The sequence below is a fragment of the Neomonachus schauinslandi genome, chromosome 10 (genome assembly GCF_002201575.2).
Source record: "Neomonachus schauinslandi chromosome 10, ASM220157v2, whole genome shotgun sequence".
NCBI classification, from domain to species: Eukaryota; Metazoa; Chordata; class Mammalia; order Carnivora; family Phocidae; genus Neomonachus; species Neomonachus schauinslandi.
This window is the reverse complement of record NC_058412.1, coordinates 43,903,715-43,920,980: the sequence shown is the minus strand read 5'-3', so window position 1 is coordinate 43,920,980 and position 17,266 is coordinate 43,903,715. Positions and strand designations below refer to the sequence as shown.

General features: G+C 41.0%; 1 protein-coding gene across 4 annotated transcripts in view; it reads left to right on the top strand.

Moving 5' to 3' along the window:
* Positions 1-17,266, top strand: part of CTNNA2 (catenin alpha 2) — a 949,691-nt gene that overhangs the window by 202,274 nt on the left and 730,151 nt on the right. For all 4 annotated transcript variants that reach the window (XM_044919117.1, XM_044919118.1, XM_044919116.1 and 1 more), the window contains exons 3-4: positions 1,423-1,589; positions 14,221-14,340. In XM_044919117.1, coding sequence (XP_044775052.1) covers positions 1,423-1,589; positions 14,221-14,340 — 287 coding nt within the window. The remainder of the gene's footprint in view (positions 1-1,422; positions 1,590-14,220; positions 14,341-17,266) is intronic.

Here is a 17,266-nt window from a genome sequence, read left to right as displayed (position 1 = left end):
TTTCTCTAATACAAATCTCATTAATATTCCCTTCCTCTCTGTATCCCGTTTCTATTTCCCTGGTCCATCAGGCCCTCGTTATTGCTCCTCTCAGACTCTAATGCCTTTGCCCTAATGACTCGTGTCTCTGCCCTTAGCTTATCTCCCTCAGTTTATTTTATGAAATGTAGCCAAATTAAAATCTGTTAATGTTGCTTCTCTCCCTGCTGAGGACCCCGTTCGGATCTCTTTCATAGCTTCCTAAACACCACCACCTCTCCTCTGCACCCCTTCCTCACTGTGCCTCCCACGTGACTGTAGTTCTTCACACTCAGTATCCTGCTCCAGCGTCCAGAGCCTCACACGGCATCCACCCTGCCAGGGCTGCTCCTCCCACTGCTGTCTTTCTGGGGAATACCTCTTCGTTCTCCAAAGCCCATCAAAGTTGATAGCTTCTCCCAGCCTCACACTAAATAAGTGAATCACTCCCCCTTCTTTGTCTACATGCTCAATCGTATGTGTATTGTGATATGTAGTCATACATACTATGAGTATGTATTTACATCATGTTCCCTTATTAGATGGTGAACCCCTTGAGACTAGGGTGTCCTCAGTCACCTTTGTAATTCCGGAGCTTAATGTCTGACATAGTATGGGTTTGTTGGATTGGTTCAATTCTCCTATAAATGTTCTCTCTATTAAAGAACAGCTTCTTAGCAGAGTATTAAAAGAGTACATTTGGGGGCGCCTGGGTGGCTCAGTTGGTTAAGCAACTGCCTTCGGCTCGGGTCGTGATCCTGGAGTCCCGGGATCGAGTCCCGCATCGGGCTCCCTGCTCAGCGGGGGGTCTGCTTCTCCCTCTGCCCTCTTCCCTCTCGTGCTCTCTGTCTCTCATTCTCTCTCTCAAATAAATAAAATCTTTAAAAAAATAAAAATAAAAAAAATAAAAGAGTACATTTGGGTATCTCTGTAGTCTATTATTGTCTGATCAGTTCAATTAAGAGTACACTGTTAATGAGGCCAGGGTTTTAGTTTCATTCCTCTGTGGAGCACTTTATGTTGTACCTCAACTGTCAGTAAGCTTCACTAGCTGCCTAGTAAATCCCATTGCTTCCAAGGGAAATGGAAAGTGAGAATGATTAAGGTCAGGGCAAATTCATCTCAACTATTAGACAAATGGAATTGAATATATTCCTTATTGATGTTTAAAGCACAATTTCACACTTCTGTGTGAAATGAACACCTTATTTTGTCCACAGCCCCTGTCCAACGTGCACTGATGCATTTGCCTTGAAAGGTGGGCTGTGATGGAGGTGGCAGGAGGACTTCCTGTTCATGGCGGGTTTTACAATAGGAACAATAATCATCCATGCACAGATCTTTATGATTGCTAGCCTCTGAGCTTCCCGTCCACCCACATGCCTCTCTGTCTTTGTCTTCCAGGCGAGACAATGCGCATCGCCTCTTCAGAGTTTGCTGATGACCCGTGCTCATCGGTGAAGCGTGGCACCATGGTGCGGGCGGCGAGGGCTTTGCTCTCAGCTGTAACACGCTTACTCATCCTGGCGGACATGGCGGATGTCATGAGACTTTTATCTCATCTGAAAATTGTACGTATGTGGAACTTATCAAAACTTTGCTTTGGGGGGGTGGCAATACTGACTAAGTATATTGGAGCTCGGAACTGCTCTAATGATGTTTCGTTGCTCACCAGCATGCTTACTCACCCAAGTGGCATACCCCCCAATTTTTCTAATGCTAAAATTATATTCAATAATATACTCAAAAAGTTATAGAGGATTCACTTGAGTTTGGATCCCTCCCTTACTTCTCGGAGTGCAAAACTATATTCTTTTAGGCTGCAGAGGCTGAGCATGGTGGACCTGCCTTGGCCCTATCTTGAGATTCAGATTAGTGCTGGTCCATGTGGTAATTCAGAGGAGGTCAGCTCTTCCGGTTAGCTGGCCAAATGACCACCTATGCCCACCTTAATATGGATCATGTATTGAATTACATTTTGTTACCTGCTCCAGCCTTGCACTTTTGTAGAATTAGGGACTTTGAACGTACTTTAGTCTGGCAATAAAGAGCCCTGTCTACACATCTCTTGGCTAAGGTCAATCTTGTTGCACCAAGCCTAGCATCTAACATAACTGGGCAGTTACATGTCCTACTAACCCATAGACCCCTATTATAAGTGCCTCGCTTGTCATAGTTCCTTGGTTTCTTTCAGCATTTTTGTTTCGTGATGGAACTGGAGCCCTACCCTCGTCACAAATTTTATTGGACCAGGAGCCAAGGCAACCTTTGAAGTCCTTGACAACTAGGCCTCTCTCTGCTTTTCTAGTTGCTGACTGGCATCTATGGGCAACCAGGATAGTTCAGTCCTCTGAACTAAGATGATGTAACTCAATTGCTTCGGAATATGACTTCTGCCTAGAGAGTTTCTATTCCATGACCTCAGTGAATTTCATTCCTGGACAATTGGCACCAACCTTGGACTAATCTCAGGGTCCTTAGATGATGGGATGTGAACCACGGGTTTTCTTTTTTTGGGAATCAACCTATTGCTGGTTTAGTTCCCCTAGCTGTGGCCATTACTGTCTTGTCATCCACCACATAACCTCCTTACATATCAGACACTTTATCTGTTAATACAGGGCTAATGGCTGTATTTCCCTCAGAGTTGTGAGAGATTTAAAATGGGTGCCATTCCTATGCAGCATTTCTTACAGAGTTTGGTGCAAAGTAAATGTGTGGTAAATGGCAGCCATGTTGCTATTTTCAGACCCCTGGAACCCCTTGCAGACTGCACTGGTGGTTGTCATTCCTGAGGTTCCGAGTGTGCTACGTGCATCTTTTGAGCAACAAATTACTTTGTTCTCACGTGTGTGGGAGAAAAAGTTTTGTTATCTTTCCCTTACAGCCTGCTGAGTCTTCAAAGTTCACATTTTCAGAAAGATCTTCCCCCAGATGGACAATCTTCCTTTCCCAGGGGAGAACAGGACTGAACCTAAAGAAATTAACTTTACATCCCATATGTTAGTGTTCTGTGCCATGGAACGCCCCGTTCAGCCATTCTTACGGAGTGAGGACAGGCTGAGTATTCTCTCTGAGCTGCCCACATGCAGAGAGGGCTCCTCGTGCATCCAGGGTGCCGTGTGATGTACAGCCCCAGTTCCCGCCTGTAATCCTGCCTTTCTGCCCACTTGTTTCGACCAGGGCTGTCTACTGATCATATCACCGCGGGCCTGTCGTCCTGTGGAGTCAAACGTATTCTCTTCCCGACACAGCAGATTAAGGGAAGTTTAAAAAAAAATGGGGGGGGGTGTTAGCACAAAATCACGGAAAGGTCAACCCAGCAATATTAAGTAGTCCTGTCAGACTGTCAGTAGTAAAATTAAAAATGATCGTAGACTAAATAACATTTGTTCTGCTTAGAGCGCAGCCTCTGCGGAGGCAGCCGCGGTGGGATGTCGCTCTCTTGTGGAGCGACGAGGAACTGCAGTGCCGGGGCGGCCGCTGAACCAGGCAGTGGCCCGTCTGCGCTGTGGGTTCAGCTCAGGCAGGGTTTCATATCCTGGGGCTGTTGCTCCGCACCCCCCCCCCCCCGAAAAAAACCCACAGCGTGTCAACAATCCATTACAAATGAACATGGTATATAATTCTGCTTTAGCTTTTCGTTCTTTTCCGTAGAAGCTCATTCTCTCATGAACAAGCAAGTGTCTCCAAGCATCTACTTATTTGTTTTTAACTCAGATGAAGAAAATATCTTTATGTGTTTAGATGGGACAGGTTAGAAATGGTCATCTACACCTTTTCTAAGGGTTTTTCCAGATTAAAAAAAAAATGAGTTTCCTTACCACAAACATAGGCAAGAAAAAAAGAGTGACAGGTGGTTTTTCCATAAAAGTAGTGGCTCCGTTTTCTTTTGGTTCAGATGCTTGAGTAATACCCTCCATGAGTCTGCAGCTTCCTGCCATAGTAACCTTTTTAGGCTTAAGCATTATGCATTTTACTTTTTATCTCTTAGGCCGTATGCCATATTTTTATTGCTCTTCTCTCCAGATAATGATTTTTTCTCATTTCTGAATAACTTACAGGAACACAGATGGAATTCCCTTATCAGAAACTTATATTCATGTTTTCCCATCAATAATACACTGAGAAGAGGAAGGATAGTTGGTTTATTCTCCTAAAATACCCACTTTCATTCTCTGCCCTGCACCCCAATAAGTAATTGTCAGCAAATCAAGTAGTCAAGTATAATTCACACTGTAAAGATGAGTAAAGAATCAGGGTATCTGTGGAGAGGGTGTGAATTGGCAGGGTAGAGGTCTTTACATCCGCTACCTTAAAATTATGTTCGGAAACTTACGTTTACGTGACTGCTAAAGAGCTGTCTTTTCACATGACATACAAATATTCTGGTTGCCCATATGAAGCTCCTTGTTTTGTTATGCAAGTTTGTTATGCTTTAATGTTGAGCTCTTTTTTAAACATGTTAAGGATTCTCATGACTGCAAAAAGTTTTTGCTCCTGTAGTTGTTTAAATTCAGGACGATAGTGATGGAATAGTGGGTGAAATATAGTTCAAAGCTGGGTTATCACCTAGGTGGAAATTTCATGTTCCTGAGCAAAGCTAAAGTAATCATTTGCACATCAGACATCATTAAAAAATACTGAATTATAATCACTTTCCTTGTTGAAGTTGCTGGTGAGTGATTCCCTAGCCAGTCACTCAATGTATCCTGCAATCAGTTGACATTGTCAGTAGGTTGATAGGTGGCATTTTAGACTTTTCAAGGGATCCTGAATTGCAATCGATGATCATGAAGAGGGATATTTATTTTCCCTAGACTCTGAATTAATGTAATCAGAATGTATTGTGAATTCTTAGCATTGGTGATGGCATTACACACACAAACTCATCTTGACATGTATGTATTAGAGAAAACAACCCCCTTTCTTCTATCCTCAGGCTAGGTCCTGGAATAATGATGTTCTTGATTATCTCAGAATTTCTCTCTAGAAAGTGGAATGGCAAAATAGCAAAACAACAGTCCCTTAATCAGTTTCCCAGAGAAGTCAGATGATCTTCATAGCCATCAGCAGATCTAATGCTGCTCTCCCCTTGTTTGGAAGGTGTTGATGAGGCAGACTTTAATATTACCTGTGCTTTTGTGACATTAGCCTAAAATAGTGTTGTGTTCCTCCGTAATGGATTATTTCTCAATAGTTGCCTGTTTAGTCGTTCAGCTCTAATGTAGCTCTGGTGAAGAATAGCAGTTAATTGATGTAAAATAGCCTTGTCTCTGATTATAAAGATAGAAATTATTGCCCCAGTTCTTAGCATATCTTTTTTTTTTTAATTAAAGATTTATTTATTTGAGAAAGAGAGAGAATGCAGGGGGAGGGGCAGAGGGAGAGGGGGAGAAATCCTCAAGCAGACTCTCCACTGAGCATGGAGCCGGATGCAGAGCTCGATCCCAAGACCCGAGATCATGACCTGAGCCGAGATTAAGAGTCAGACACTTAACCGACTGAGCCACTCAGGTGTCCCTTCTTTTCTGTCGGAGCTATCATGGCATTAACTTCATGCAGCTGGGCTGTTTGGAATTTATGTACTCAGTTATCCTTTCAAGAAGTATTTACTGGATGCCTAGTATATACAAGACACTGTGCTTAGATAACTTCAAAGGTGACTAAGTCTCAGCGCCTGCCTTCAAAACTTTATAGGCTATTGGGGGAGACATAAAGAAAGCAAGCTCTGCATGTTGGGAACAAGTGCATATTGCTGTGATCTCACCTAGAATAAAAATATAAGAATTAGGGTGCCTGGGTGGCTCAGTTGGTTAAGCGACTGCCTTCGGCTCAGGTCATGATCCTGGAGTCCCGGGATCGAGTCCCGCATCGGGCTCCCTGCTCTGCAGGGAGTCTGCTCCTCCCTCTGACCCTCCCCCCTCTCATGTGCTCTCTGTCTCTCTCATTCTCTCTGTCTCAAATAAATAAATAAAATCTTTAAAAAAATATGTAAGAATTAGGATGTTTTCCACTTTAAATAAGAGAACCCCAACTCAACATGGTATTTTAAAAAGGGAATATATTGGCTCAGCAAATGAAGAAGTCTAGAGGAAATTAGCTTCAGGCAAGGCTTGATCAAGGCACAAAAATATGCCAAGAACCAGGTTCCTATCTCCTCTTCTCTGTAGGACCTTTTCTCGAAGTCCTGAGGTAGCTGCTAACCATTCTCAAGTTTACCCGCTTCTAGACTAAAGATAGCAACAAAGAGTAAATTCCCTTCCCCTAATAGCTCAAATAAAAGTTCCATAGTCTTGTCAGTCTTGTTGGCTTATGAGTTAGGTACTTATCTCTGAGTTAATTATTTGGGGGAAGGGGAATGGGATGTGGTGATTTTTAAAATTTGGTCAGCACTTACTCCTTCCCCTTACCATCCCCCACGCCATGGATAGGATCAGTTTGACAAAATTATAGTGTTGGTCATTTGAGGATAATATGAGGAAGGGTGATGTGGCTGGGAGAAGGTCTCAGGATTGGGTCTCATTAAACTGAATGTGATTTGCCTTTCCCAGAACCAATTTCTTGGATCAGATCGAATAGGTTGGGGTCACAAGCCCAAGCCTAAGCTAGGGCCTAAAAGTTGAGGGTGACTGGGAAGAAGTTGGTCCCATCAGAAGAGTTGGGGGATGTATCATTCTGTGTAATAATGAGATTGAAACTACACAGTGATTTCAGCAGGGAGAGTTTAATATGGAAAATTGTTAACTCCAGTAGCAGATTAGAGTCATAAGAAACTGGGTAACAAGAAGACAGCTCTAAGGAATATAGGGATGGCAAATATAAGGAGGACTGAGAGCACTAGCAAGCACTTCAGGGAGACCCCACCACCACCACCCTGAGCCTGGGTGAAGATCAGATCTTCCTATCTTACTTTATGACAGGCTGCTGAGTTGCCACAAAAACTAATGGAACTTGCTGGAAATCTGCCCTTAGGGTGTCAAGGAAAAATGCTCATCGAGAGGTGTCTCACTGGGGGCATTCCACTGTAGCATCATCCAAGGGAGACCATGCTAAGGGAAGCTGCTGGCCACCTGGTGTTGGAGGGGCTACCTCTGCTGCAGAACCTTTGGAGAGAGCATACCAGAACCGAGAAACAAAACTTTTTCCTCCTTGGTTGCCACCCAGCACTCTCTAGTAACGAGGCTTGGCATCAGGCCAAATGGGGAAGGAATAATATTTCAAAGGCCTAGCCATGTTTTGACAGAGCAGGCCAATGTGTGAATTTGGATCTGGATAACTAGCTCAGGCAAAGAGAGTTTACTGAATGCAAAAGGGGTGCTCATGCCATAAGAAAGGAGATGGATTCAGACCAGACAACAAACATCAGCTACAGGGAGCTTCACAAACCAAGGGAAAGAACAAAGGCACGAGAGCAAGAGAAGGGATTTGGGGTGTCTTGCGGAGCATAGAGGGCAGGGTGGGGAGAGGCACTGACAGTTGGAAAGGGAGATGCATGTACTGCAGAGAACGTGATGATTTGTTTGGACGCTACGTGTGGATTATGGGGAGCCATCGAGTACTTCTAAGTATCAGAGGCAGATTCGTGATTTTGGTAGTGATGTGGAGAAGAAAGAATTAGAAGAGGGGTGAGTCCAAGCAAGGAGACAGATGAAGAGACCATTGAGATTATCCAGGCTAGTGAATAAAAAGAAAGGCCGGGTGAAGGCAATGGCAGGATGTATTGTTAAAAGGAGGTCGATTTCAAAGATATGAAAGAAGTGGAATGGCTAGAACCCAGAGACTGATCAGATGGGACAAGGCTCCTAGTGAATATTCATAATCAGCTGATCAATATAATCCAAACCCTTTATAAACCTGTCTTTTTCTGGCAGAAGAGCGGGGGAGTTAAAAGCATGAACTCTAGAGCAAACTACCTTAGTTTAGACCCAGGCTCCCACACTCACTTGCTGGGAGGCCTTTCTCGGGAAGCTTGTGTATCTACATTGACCTCAGTCTCTCCTCCGTAAAGTAAAAATAGAAAAAATTTCAACTGCAAAGGGCTGTTTTCTGGGACGAAATTAGGTATATGTAAGCCTTAGAACAGTGTCTGGTACAACTCATAAGTACTCGGTGACACTGACTAGTGTCATTTTTCTTGCACCAGCTAAAAATAACTTTGGAAATACAAGCTATATTACTGTCGTGCTTCATAAAACATGACACTTTAAGAATACATGACACTAGCATTTAATCATTCTCGCTTTCGGATGAAATCATTTTCTTGTTAACAAGAAAACAAAATTTAATCAGGAGGGGCAGCTTATCAAGGAAAGAATATTTAATCAAGAAGGCCAACTTTAGGAGGCAGACACATAAAATATGATGATGCTGGGATAACAGTGGTCAAACCAGAGTACATGGCTACACAAATAAAGTAATAAGATGCAGAATCTTACATCCACTCATGTATTTACTTAGCCAACTACTATTTCCAAGATATTTAAAAAAAAAACACAACTTTTTTTTTTTTTTTTTTTAAGTAGGCTCCATGACCAGCATGGAGCCCAATGTGGGGCTTGAACTCACTACCTTGAGATCAAGACCTGAGCTGAGATCAAGAGTTGGAGGGCACTTAACCGACTGAGCCACCCAGGCGCCCCCAAGATAATATTTTTAATTTAGCCGTAAAACCAGATCCTAATAAGAGAGTTATATATGACTTATTAAATAATTTCATCAATGTCACTTAAGATCCAGTCAGCTCGGTATCCATGGTAGGACCCTGAATGAGGTCAATCTGTCCCAGTGGAATGTAGGGTCATTAGGCCTGGTATGGATGGTAAATGTTGGTGGGAGAACCAGACTGCACAGTCCAGGAGGGGAGGGATCAGACTCCTCAGTTCAGCAGTAACCCCATCCCCAGATGCCTGCCTGGCTCCTAGTAGCTGCTTAACAAGTACTGAATGACTGAATGACTTCACAGACTACTTTTTGTGTATGGAAGTAAATAATTGAAATTCCAATCGGGAGAATTGGAGACTGATTTAAAGAGTTGATCTCAAGCGATCTGACACAGCTGTAGACTGGCAGGCAGGCCTGCTTTACGAATGGGGGCAGAGGCTATTTTGAACAAACTCTGTAAGGCCAAGATTTTAAGAGATTTACGTGACAAGCTCTGAAAATACCTAAATCCACTAATGAGGGAAGAAACTGTAACATCTTTTCTAGCTGTTTGAGTATTTTCAGCTGTACCCATGCACAAGCTACCAATATTAAGGACGGGAGTACGTGGTTGAGCAAAGGATTCTCCCTTTGGTGTTCCTAAGCCCGGCTTGCTGTGGGAGATCAGCTGGGTGTCATGTCCAGGATTGCGAGGTGTTTATCATGAGGGAAGCTATGGCAGCCGCCTCTATCAACTCATTGAAAACAACTTCCCAGTCCGGGACACGGAGTCTCCAAAGCACCGCCCCCACCCATAACTCTTCCCTGGGAGCACCATTCTCCTCAGAGCCCTTACCAGCAGCTGTTGTAGCCTCTTCCCAAGTGCCGGGTCTGCAGACCTTCCAAGAGTAAGATGAAGCCTTTCCTCTTTGAACTTACTTGGGAAAATATTTTTCCCTTAGCTAGACGCTATGCGGCAGGTCAGTATCCCCGTTTAAGGAGCTCCTGATTTCTGCCAGGTGCTCTAAGTGTTTGCTATTTTGCTATTTCTTTTTCTTTTCTTTCCTTCATATACAATATGCCTGATTTTTTTTTTTTTTATAATTTTTTTTTTTTTTTAAAGATTTTATTTATTTATTTGACAGAGAAAGACACAGCGAGAGAGGGAACACAAACGGGGAGTGGGAGAGGGAGAAGCAGACTCCCCGCGGAGCAGGGAGCCCGATGCGGGACTCGATCCCGGGACTCCAGGATCATGACCTGAGCCGAAGGCAGTCGCTTAACCACTGAGCCACCCAGGCGCCCCCAATATGCCTGATTTATGTGGGAAAAGAGAGGAAGTCTTTGGCTTCCATTTCTGTAATAGACTTTGAGTCGAGTACTTGGTTTCTTTTTGTGCTGGTAATGGCATTTTATATATTGAGAATTTATTGCATTTAAAATTCATTAGTGTGAGAGGTTTTATTTTCAACTTTTGTATCTTATTGTTTAAATGATCTCTTGGTAACATGTTGTTGGGTCTGTTTTTAAAAGTTCTATCTGAGAGTCTGTATCCTAATGAGAGCATTTAGCCCATTCATATTTATTTTATAATTGGACTTAGTTGGCCATCTTCATATTTTCTATTTATATACCTTCTTCTACAGTTCTTAAAACAACCTTGTGTAATATGTCAACATTATTACCTTCATTTTATTAATGAAGACACTGAGGGTCCAAAAGGTTAAGTTGGCTTACCTGGATCACAAGGCAGACAAATTGCCTACCTGGGGTTCAGACACAGAGCAGCCTGACCTGCAGCCCTCCTCACATACACTGACTTATTTCTGACACTGTGTGGTGTAGGGAGGTAGAGAAAGTTTTTGGAAAAAGTGTCCCGGGCTCTTCTATATAAGAACTGCCTTTTAAAGGTGTTTATTTGGCTTCTAGGGAGTCCACTTCCTTTAACCCAGACACCCAGAAAGAAAATACTCTTGGCTCTTTTCAAAAATAAAAACTTGATTTTTATATTCATCTAGACTTCTCAAAAGTGCCTGGTCACTCCCTTTCTCCTTTTTTTTCTCCCTTAATGTCCCTTCAGCAATCTCCCCATTTGTCTCTCCCTCCTCCAACACCCACCTCAACTTTGGTCCCATTTCTTCCATTTTTTGGGAAGATTTTGACCATTTTTTAAAATTTAATTTTATTATGTTAGTCACCATATAATACATCATCAGTTTTTAATGTAGTGTTCCATGATTCATTGTTTTCATATAATACCCAGTGCTCCATGCAGTATGTGCCCTCCTTAATACCCATCACTGGGCTAACCCATCCCTTCACCCCCCTTCCCTCCAAAACCCTCAGTTTGTTTCTCGGAGTCCATAGTTTCTCATAGTTCATCTCCCCCTCTGATTCCCCCCCCCTTCATTTTCCCCTTCCATCTCCTAATGTCCTCCATGCTATTCCTTATGTTCCACAAATAAGTGAAACCATATGATAATTGTCTTTCTGTGCTTGACTTATTTCACTTAGCATAATCTCCAGTCCCATCCATGTTGATGTAAAAGTTGGGTGTTTATCCTTTCTGATGGCTGAGTAATATTCCATTGTATATATGGACCACATCTTCTTTATCCATTCATCTGTTGGAGGGCATCTGGGCTCTTTCCACAGTTTGGCTATTGCGGACATTGCTGCTGTGAACATTGGGGTGCATATGGCCCTTCTTTTCACTACATCTGTGTCTTTGGGGTAAATACCCAGTAGTGCAATTGCTGGGTCATAGAGTAGCTCTATTTTTAATTTTTTGAGGCACCTCCACACTGTTTTCCAGAGTGGCTGTACCAACTTGCATTCCCACCAACAGTGTAAGAGGGTTCCCCTTTCTCCACAACCTCTCCAACATTTGTTGTTTCTTGCCTTGTCCATTTTTGCCATTCTAACTGGTGTAAGTTGGTATCTCAATGTGGTTGTGATTTGAATTTCCCTGATGGCTAATGATGATGAACATTTTTTCATGTGTCTGTTAGCCATTTGTATGTCTTCTTTTGAGAAGTGTCTGTTCATGTCTTCTGCCCATTTTTTGACTTGATTATTTGTTTTTTGGGTGTTGAGTTTGAGAAGTGCTTCATAGATCTTGGAAATCCTGTTTCTATGTGAGAACTTTCCACTTAGGTGGCCTCTCCGATCCTTCTAGATTAAAACTCCAAGTAGGCTAAGTCTACCTTTACACAGACCCCATCATTGGCATTTCTTTTTGAAAAAACTTGATTGAATTAGAAACATAAATTCAAACCAGCATCTGGAGTCTTCAGAGAAAACTCATGAGAAAATATTAGGTGTAACACAACAAAATAATTACTCCAAATTGGTCTGGTTAATAATTGGTAAGAAGACTGTCTTATTTATATATATATGTAAATTAGGGAACAAATCCAAGATTTAGCGCCCTCTGAGATAATTATCTTGCCTTCCCTGGAACTAGTTTTTATGTCCTCAGGAAAGATCTATAGCTCAAATAAGCAGCAGGAACAAATTAACTGCCAAGAGCTGTCCTCTCAGTGATGCTGTTGATAGCCATGTTAAAATAATTATAAATCTATTAGAAAGTGAGACATCACTGATTTGTTTAAGGGTTTGAGGTAAGAGATTCTAATTAAACTATGAAAATGCCTTCTGTGGCCCATTCCATACCATAAAATGTAACTTGATTTGAGTCTCAAAAAAAAAGGCATCCTTAAAACAGTCCTTTTTTCAATGATACTTGTTGCTTTCCCTTGAACATTATTAGAGCCTGACTACGAATTGGAAAAGACCAACACTGAGAATTTAAATTATCATTTTATATTTTTATAATTAGGAAGAAAAGATGGATAATTTCCATAGAAGATGTGAATGGAAACTTAATTTTATGGGGAGTCTAGATTATCACCATTCTAAATAATTTCCCTTGCTTGCTACAACTCTTAATAAAATGGGTTAGCTTATTTAGTAAATTGAATGACCTTATCATATCTATAGAGTAAAAGGTTTGATATCTATTATCACTGGTTTATATACACTATTCTCTTCCTCCACTCAGTGAAACTTGATGATATTGAATTAGCTACCTTTGTGATTGTGTCAAGCGTAAACAAAGCTATATGTCCATAGCCCAGAACTGTGTTCCTCTCTGGCTTTTTCTAGCCATTTTAGTGGTCCTCCACATTTCTACGTTGTCAAAATGAACTCCCTGTATGTTGTCTTTTGATTTGCTTCAGACTATAAGAGTTAATCAGAATTCTGCAGTAGGCCCTGCATTTTCTGCATTTCAAATTTCTGAGGGGCCTGTTCTTTTTCTATTGCTTCTATTAATACCCTGCACTAGTGAAGGCCTCTCTACTAGGCTTCTTTTTTATATAGAAGAACTTTTGATTTTGCAAACACATATCTGTCTTGTGCCTTATTCACTCAGAATTTTATTCTTGGTTATTTACTCTGATAAAATTGTTCCTACGGTAATGCAATGTAACTGACAATGATGTAGTGGGTTACTTCATAATATCTTAATTTTAATTGAGACCACAGGTGGTATAGTCTTAAAATGTGAACAACTGTGGGAATTTTCACACCATATTAAAGTTAAAATCCTTCTGGTGAGGAGACTTTAGTACCTTCCAAATCGTCAGATCATTTATAAAGGAATTCTTAGTGAAATTCGTAATTCAAGTCCAGGGCCTCGCTGGAAAAGTTCCGTGACACAATTGGCAGGAATTTGGAAGCAGGGTGCATCATTAGGAAGGGTTGCTGATGTCTTTCTCCCCCCCCCCTCCCATTCTACCACAGCTGATGCCAACTTCAGCTGCAACAAAACTTCAAATGCACCTCTCCAGGCTCAGTAGCTCCTCTTTCTAGTGGATGGCAAGGTGTAAACTCAGCTTTCAGTTACAGTCCCTTTTAGTTCCTGCTTCAGAGGTGTTGACCAGAAGTGTGGTTGCAGATTCAAGTGTGCTCAAATTTCCAGGAGTTCCTTCAGTTTTTGTTAATGCACTTCCTCCTCTGAAGATTTCTAGAATTTGTTTTCAAATTCCTTATTTTCTTCTTAGATCTACCTTCCTGTATGTTTCTACTTGAATTTAGAAGTCTATATTCCTTTTTTAAGATTTTATTTTTGTCAGAGAGAGAGCACACAAGAGCGCATAAGCAGGGGGAGGGGCAAAGGCAGAGGGAAAAGCAGACTCCCCGCTGAACAAGGAACCTGATGCGAGACTCCATCCCAGGACCCTGGGATCATGACCCTAGCTAAGGGCAGGTGCTTAGCCAACTGAGCTCCCCAGTCGTCCCTGAAGTCTGTATTCTTTATCAGAATCATAACCCAGTAAAATAGTCAATATAGTTCTAATGCTCCAAGGGTTCTGCAATTATCTCTCAGATACAAAATATTCTGTGTATCGTGAACAAATATCCTGATTAAATGCTTATTGGGGTACTCGTCTTCTGTTTTAAGTGTTGATTTTTTTTTTTTTACAAATTACCATTTCTAACATGTTTAATATTTTCATTCTAGCCGTTTATAAATGTTGTTTCTTATTACCTCAGGTGGAAGAGGCCCTGGAAGCTGTCAAAAATGCTACAAATGAGCAAGACCTTGCAAATCGCTTTAAAGAGTTTGGGAAAGAAATGGTGAAACTTAACTATGTAGCAGCAAGAAGACAACAGGTGGGAGAAGTTTTGGAAATGCTAGGGGAGAAAATGTGTGTTTAACCTCCTAGCTTGATAGGTCTGAACAACAGATCAGCCTCATCTGCTGGTGATCAAGTATCAAATGCCCTCAGAACCTGTGATTAACAAAGGCATCACAGTTTTCTACATGGGCCAGTTTTCATACCACTGTGGGCCCTGGGGTACTCTCTGGCCCCTGCTTACCTGGAGTAGGTCACAGGCCTCCTGCTTGACTGGTAGGAACCATGCTAACCTTTTTTCCACTGTAGGAAAAGCTCCCCAGTTAAAATATCAAACTTTGGTGTGGTGCTATGGATGCTGTCTGGACACCACCCCTTTACTTGCCCTAACTTTGTATTTCCTAGCCCTAAAGACACCACCATGCATATGCATAGCCAAAATGTGCAGCATGTTGAGTTAAACCTTTATGAAAGATAGGAAGAAAATGCAAAGAAAATTCAAGGAAAGGCAGAGAGAAAGGGGTGAGGTATGGGATAACACAGGTGAGTGAGTTACTTTGAGGAAGGTAGCTCACAGGGGATCTTGTGTCTCCCTTTGTCTCAAGATAGCACCCTCAATTTTATCCAGGTAAAAGTACCATTAGAATTTTGTTCTCAAGGGGTGGGCTTTTATTTTATTTTTTCCCTAAAAAAACCTCTCCAAATCTGGAGGGGTCCGTTAAAATCCTTTCCACCCATCCTCTTGACTGTTCCTAGAATTCAACATTTGGGGCAATTCCTAGTGCCTTAAGATTGTCTGTGACCAACCAGGAAGTTCCATTCAACACCCATGGGTTGAGTGTTCATCAGTGCCATGCTGAAGGAACACTGGTATTATAAACCTGGTCAAGATCTAGTTCCTGCCCCTAAAATGCTTACAGTATTCTTTGTGTGAGAGGCACACACATGTGATTTTAGATTACATAGTGATATTTAAGTATTTTGTAATTAGCAAAATTCAAGTGAGATCTTGTGTAATAGTCCAAAGTGTAAGATGGGTGAAGGAGTGAAGTTACTCCGAAGCACAGATGTGAGACCAAAAAGCTATCTAGCTTAAACAACTGAAAAAAAGAAAAAGAAAAAAAAGACATTTAATCTTGATCTTAGTGAACAAAATGGGCAGTTGGCAAGAAAGGTAGGGGCCTTTGTCTCCTATGTCTCCAAATGAAGGACATTCAGAGTCTTGGAAAATTTTTGGATTTTATTGTAAATGGGTGGGTAGAATTTGAGTAGTTCAAAATTTGGTATCAGGGTCTCAAACTTACATTTTAGTATTTTTGATATGTTGAACACAAGGGAGTGGAGGAAGAGAGACCATCTATAGTTGGGAGGGGCTGATGTCTAGGTGAGAGATGGTCTTGATGAGTTGGTAGTGGTAGAAATGGAGAAGATTTCAAAGAATCAGTTTATTTTGAAAATAGAGCTCTGAGGACCTGATGTTAAATTGGATATGTCTGTTTAGGGAGGGATAGCAACCAGTTCAGTTCTAAGGTTCTGGTTTGAGCAATTGGGTAGATGGTAGTGAATTTATAGAGATGGAGAAGACTGGGTCAGTTGGGTATAGAAATTAAGATTTCATATTTAGATACATTGATTTTTTTTTTTTTGAGATCCTTGCGCTCTCCATGTAAAAATGTCAAATAAAAGAGAGGGTTGGAGATGGAAAAACCAGTCATAAGTATATGTAGTTGGGTATTAAAATTGATGGGAATATATGAGATATGAGAATATATATTTCATTAATATATTTCATTAATACCTTGTTTTTAATTAACTGCTAGACTCTTCCAAGAAAATTTAGAAAAGTAGAATTGGAAGTGGGAAAAACACATAACACCCTACCACCCAAGGAAAAAAAAATGGTGCAGTTTTGGCATATTGCCTTTCAGTTATTTATCTTCATATTTTAAAATACTTATAATCCTACTTTTCATATAAGTATGAATATTGTTCTGCTTTTTCATTTATCTTATAAATATTATCCATATTTGTTGAAAATGAATTATAATATCCACAGTCTACCAAATGCTTCAGTCATTTACTTAACCGATTCATAATTCAACATTTAGATTGTTTGCAGGGTTTTTTTTTATGTAATTAAAGAATGTTTCCTCAGATAGTTTTATGGAGAGAATTACCCCATCCATCTCTCACTTCCACATTTAGGTTTTTCTTTTATAAGTATAATGTAAAGTAACATCTAATTTCTGGACCGCTCTTGAGGTTAAAAAGGCCCTTCATGACTAGTCATGAGAAACCTACTTTCAATGCCTAGATTATTGCCTGGCATAGAGAATACACTCAGGTGTTAGTTTCCTACTTATGTTCATGTTGAGGGCTAATAATAAAAAAACCCATATCCTATTGGCTAGCATAAATTTGTCGGTACATAAGCAAAAGAGGATAGATGGTTCAGTTAATTATTATGTACTATCAATTTATCTTGACACTCCTGGGTAAAATATAATGTGCTTGTCTCAGAATTATTTTGACCAATAAAAGAGAAGATGTCATTGTTGCTAAGTCATTTATATAGGACATACCAAACAAACAAATAGAAATTGAACCCCAGGGGTTCAAGTAACCTTTAATGATGTTTTGAAGCTGGGGGGAAAAAAAAAATCTCTCCGAGATCCTCAGCTGGCAATCCTATATGGTCTCCGAGAGCAGCACTGCCTTTAACATTTCCATAAATGATGTGAACATTTTCTTAACAATACTCTTTAAAGCTGAAGATCAAGAGACTCCCCAGTGGTGGTATTTTGACAGCCAAAACTAGGAAGACAAATCATCTTTGATCTATTTTTATTCCCTATAAGCTCAATGATTGAGCTGCCATTAAAGGTAGCTTAAAAAAAAAAAAAAAAAACCCTATTCCAGAAATGATAATGCAGTGGCAGTGATGGACTAAGCAAAAATCAGAA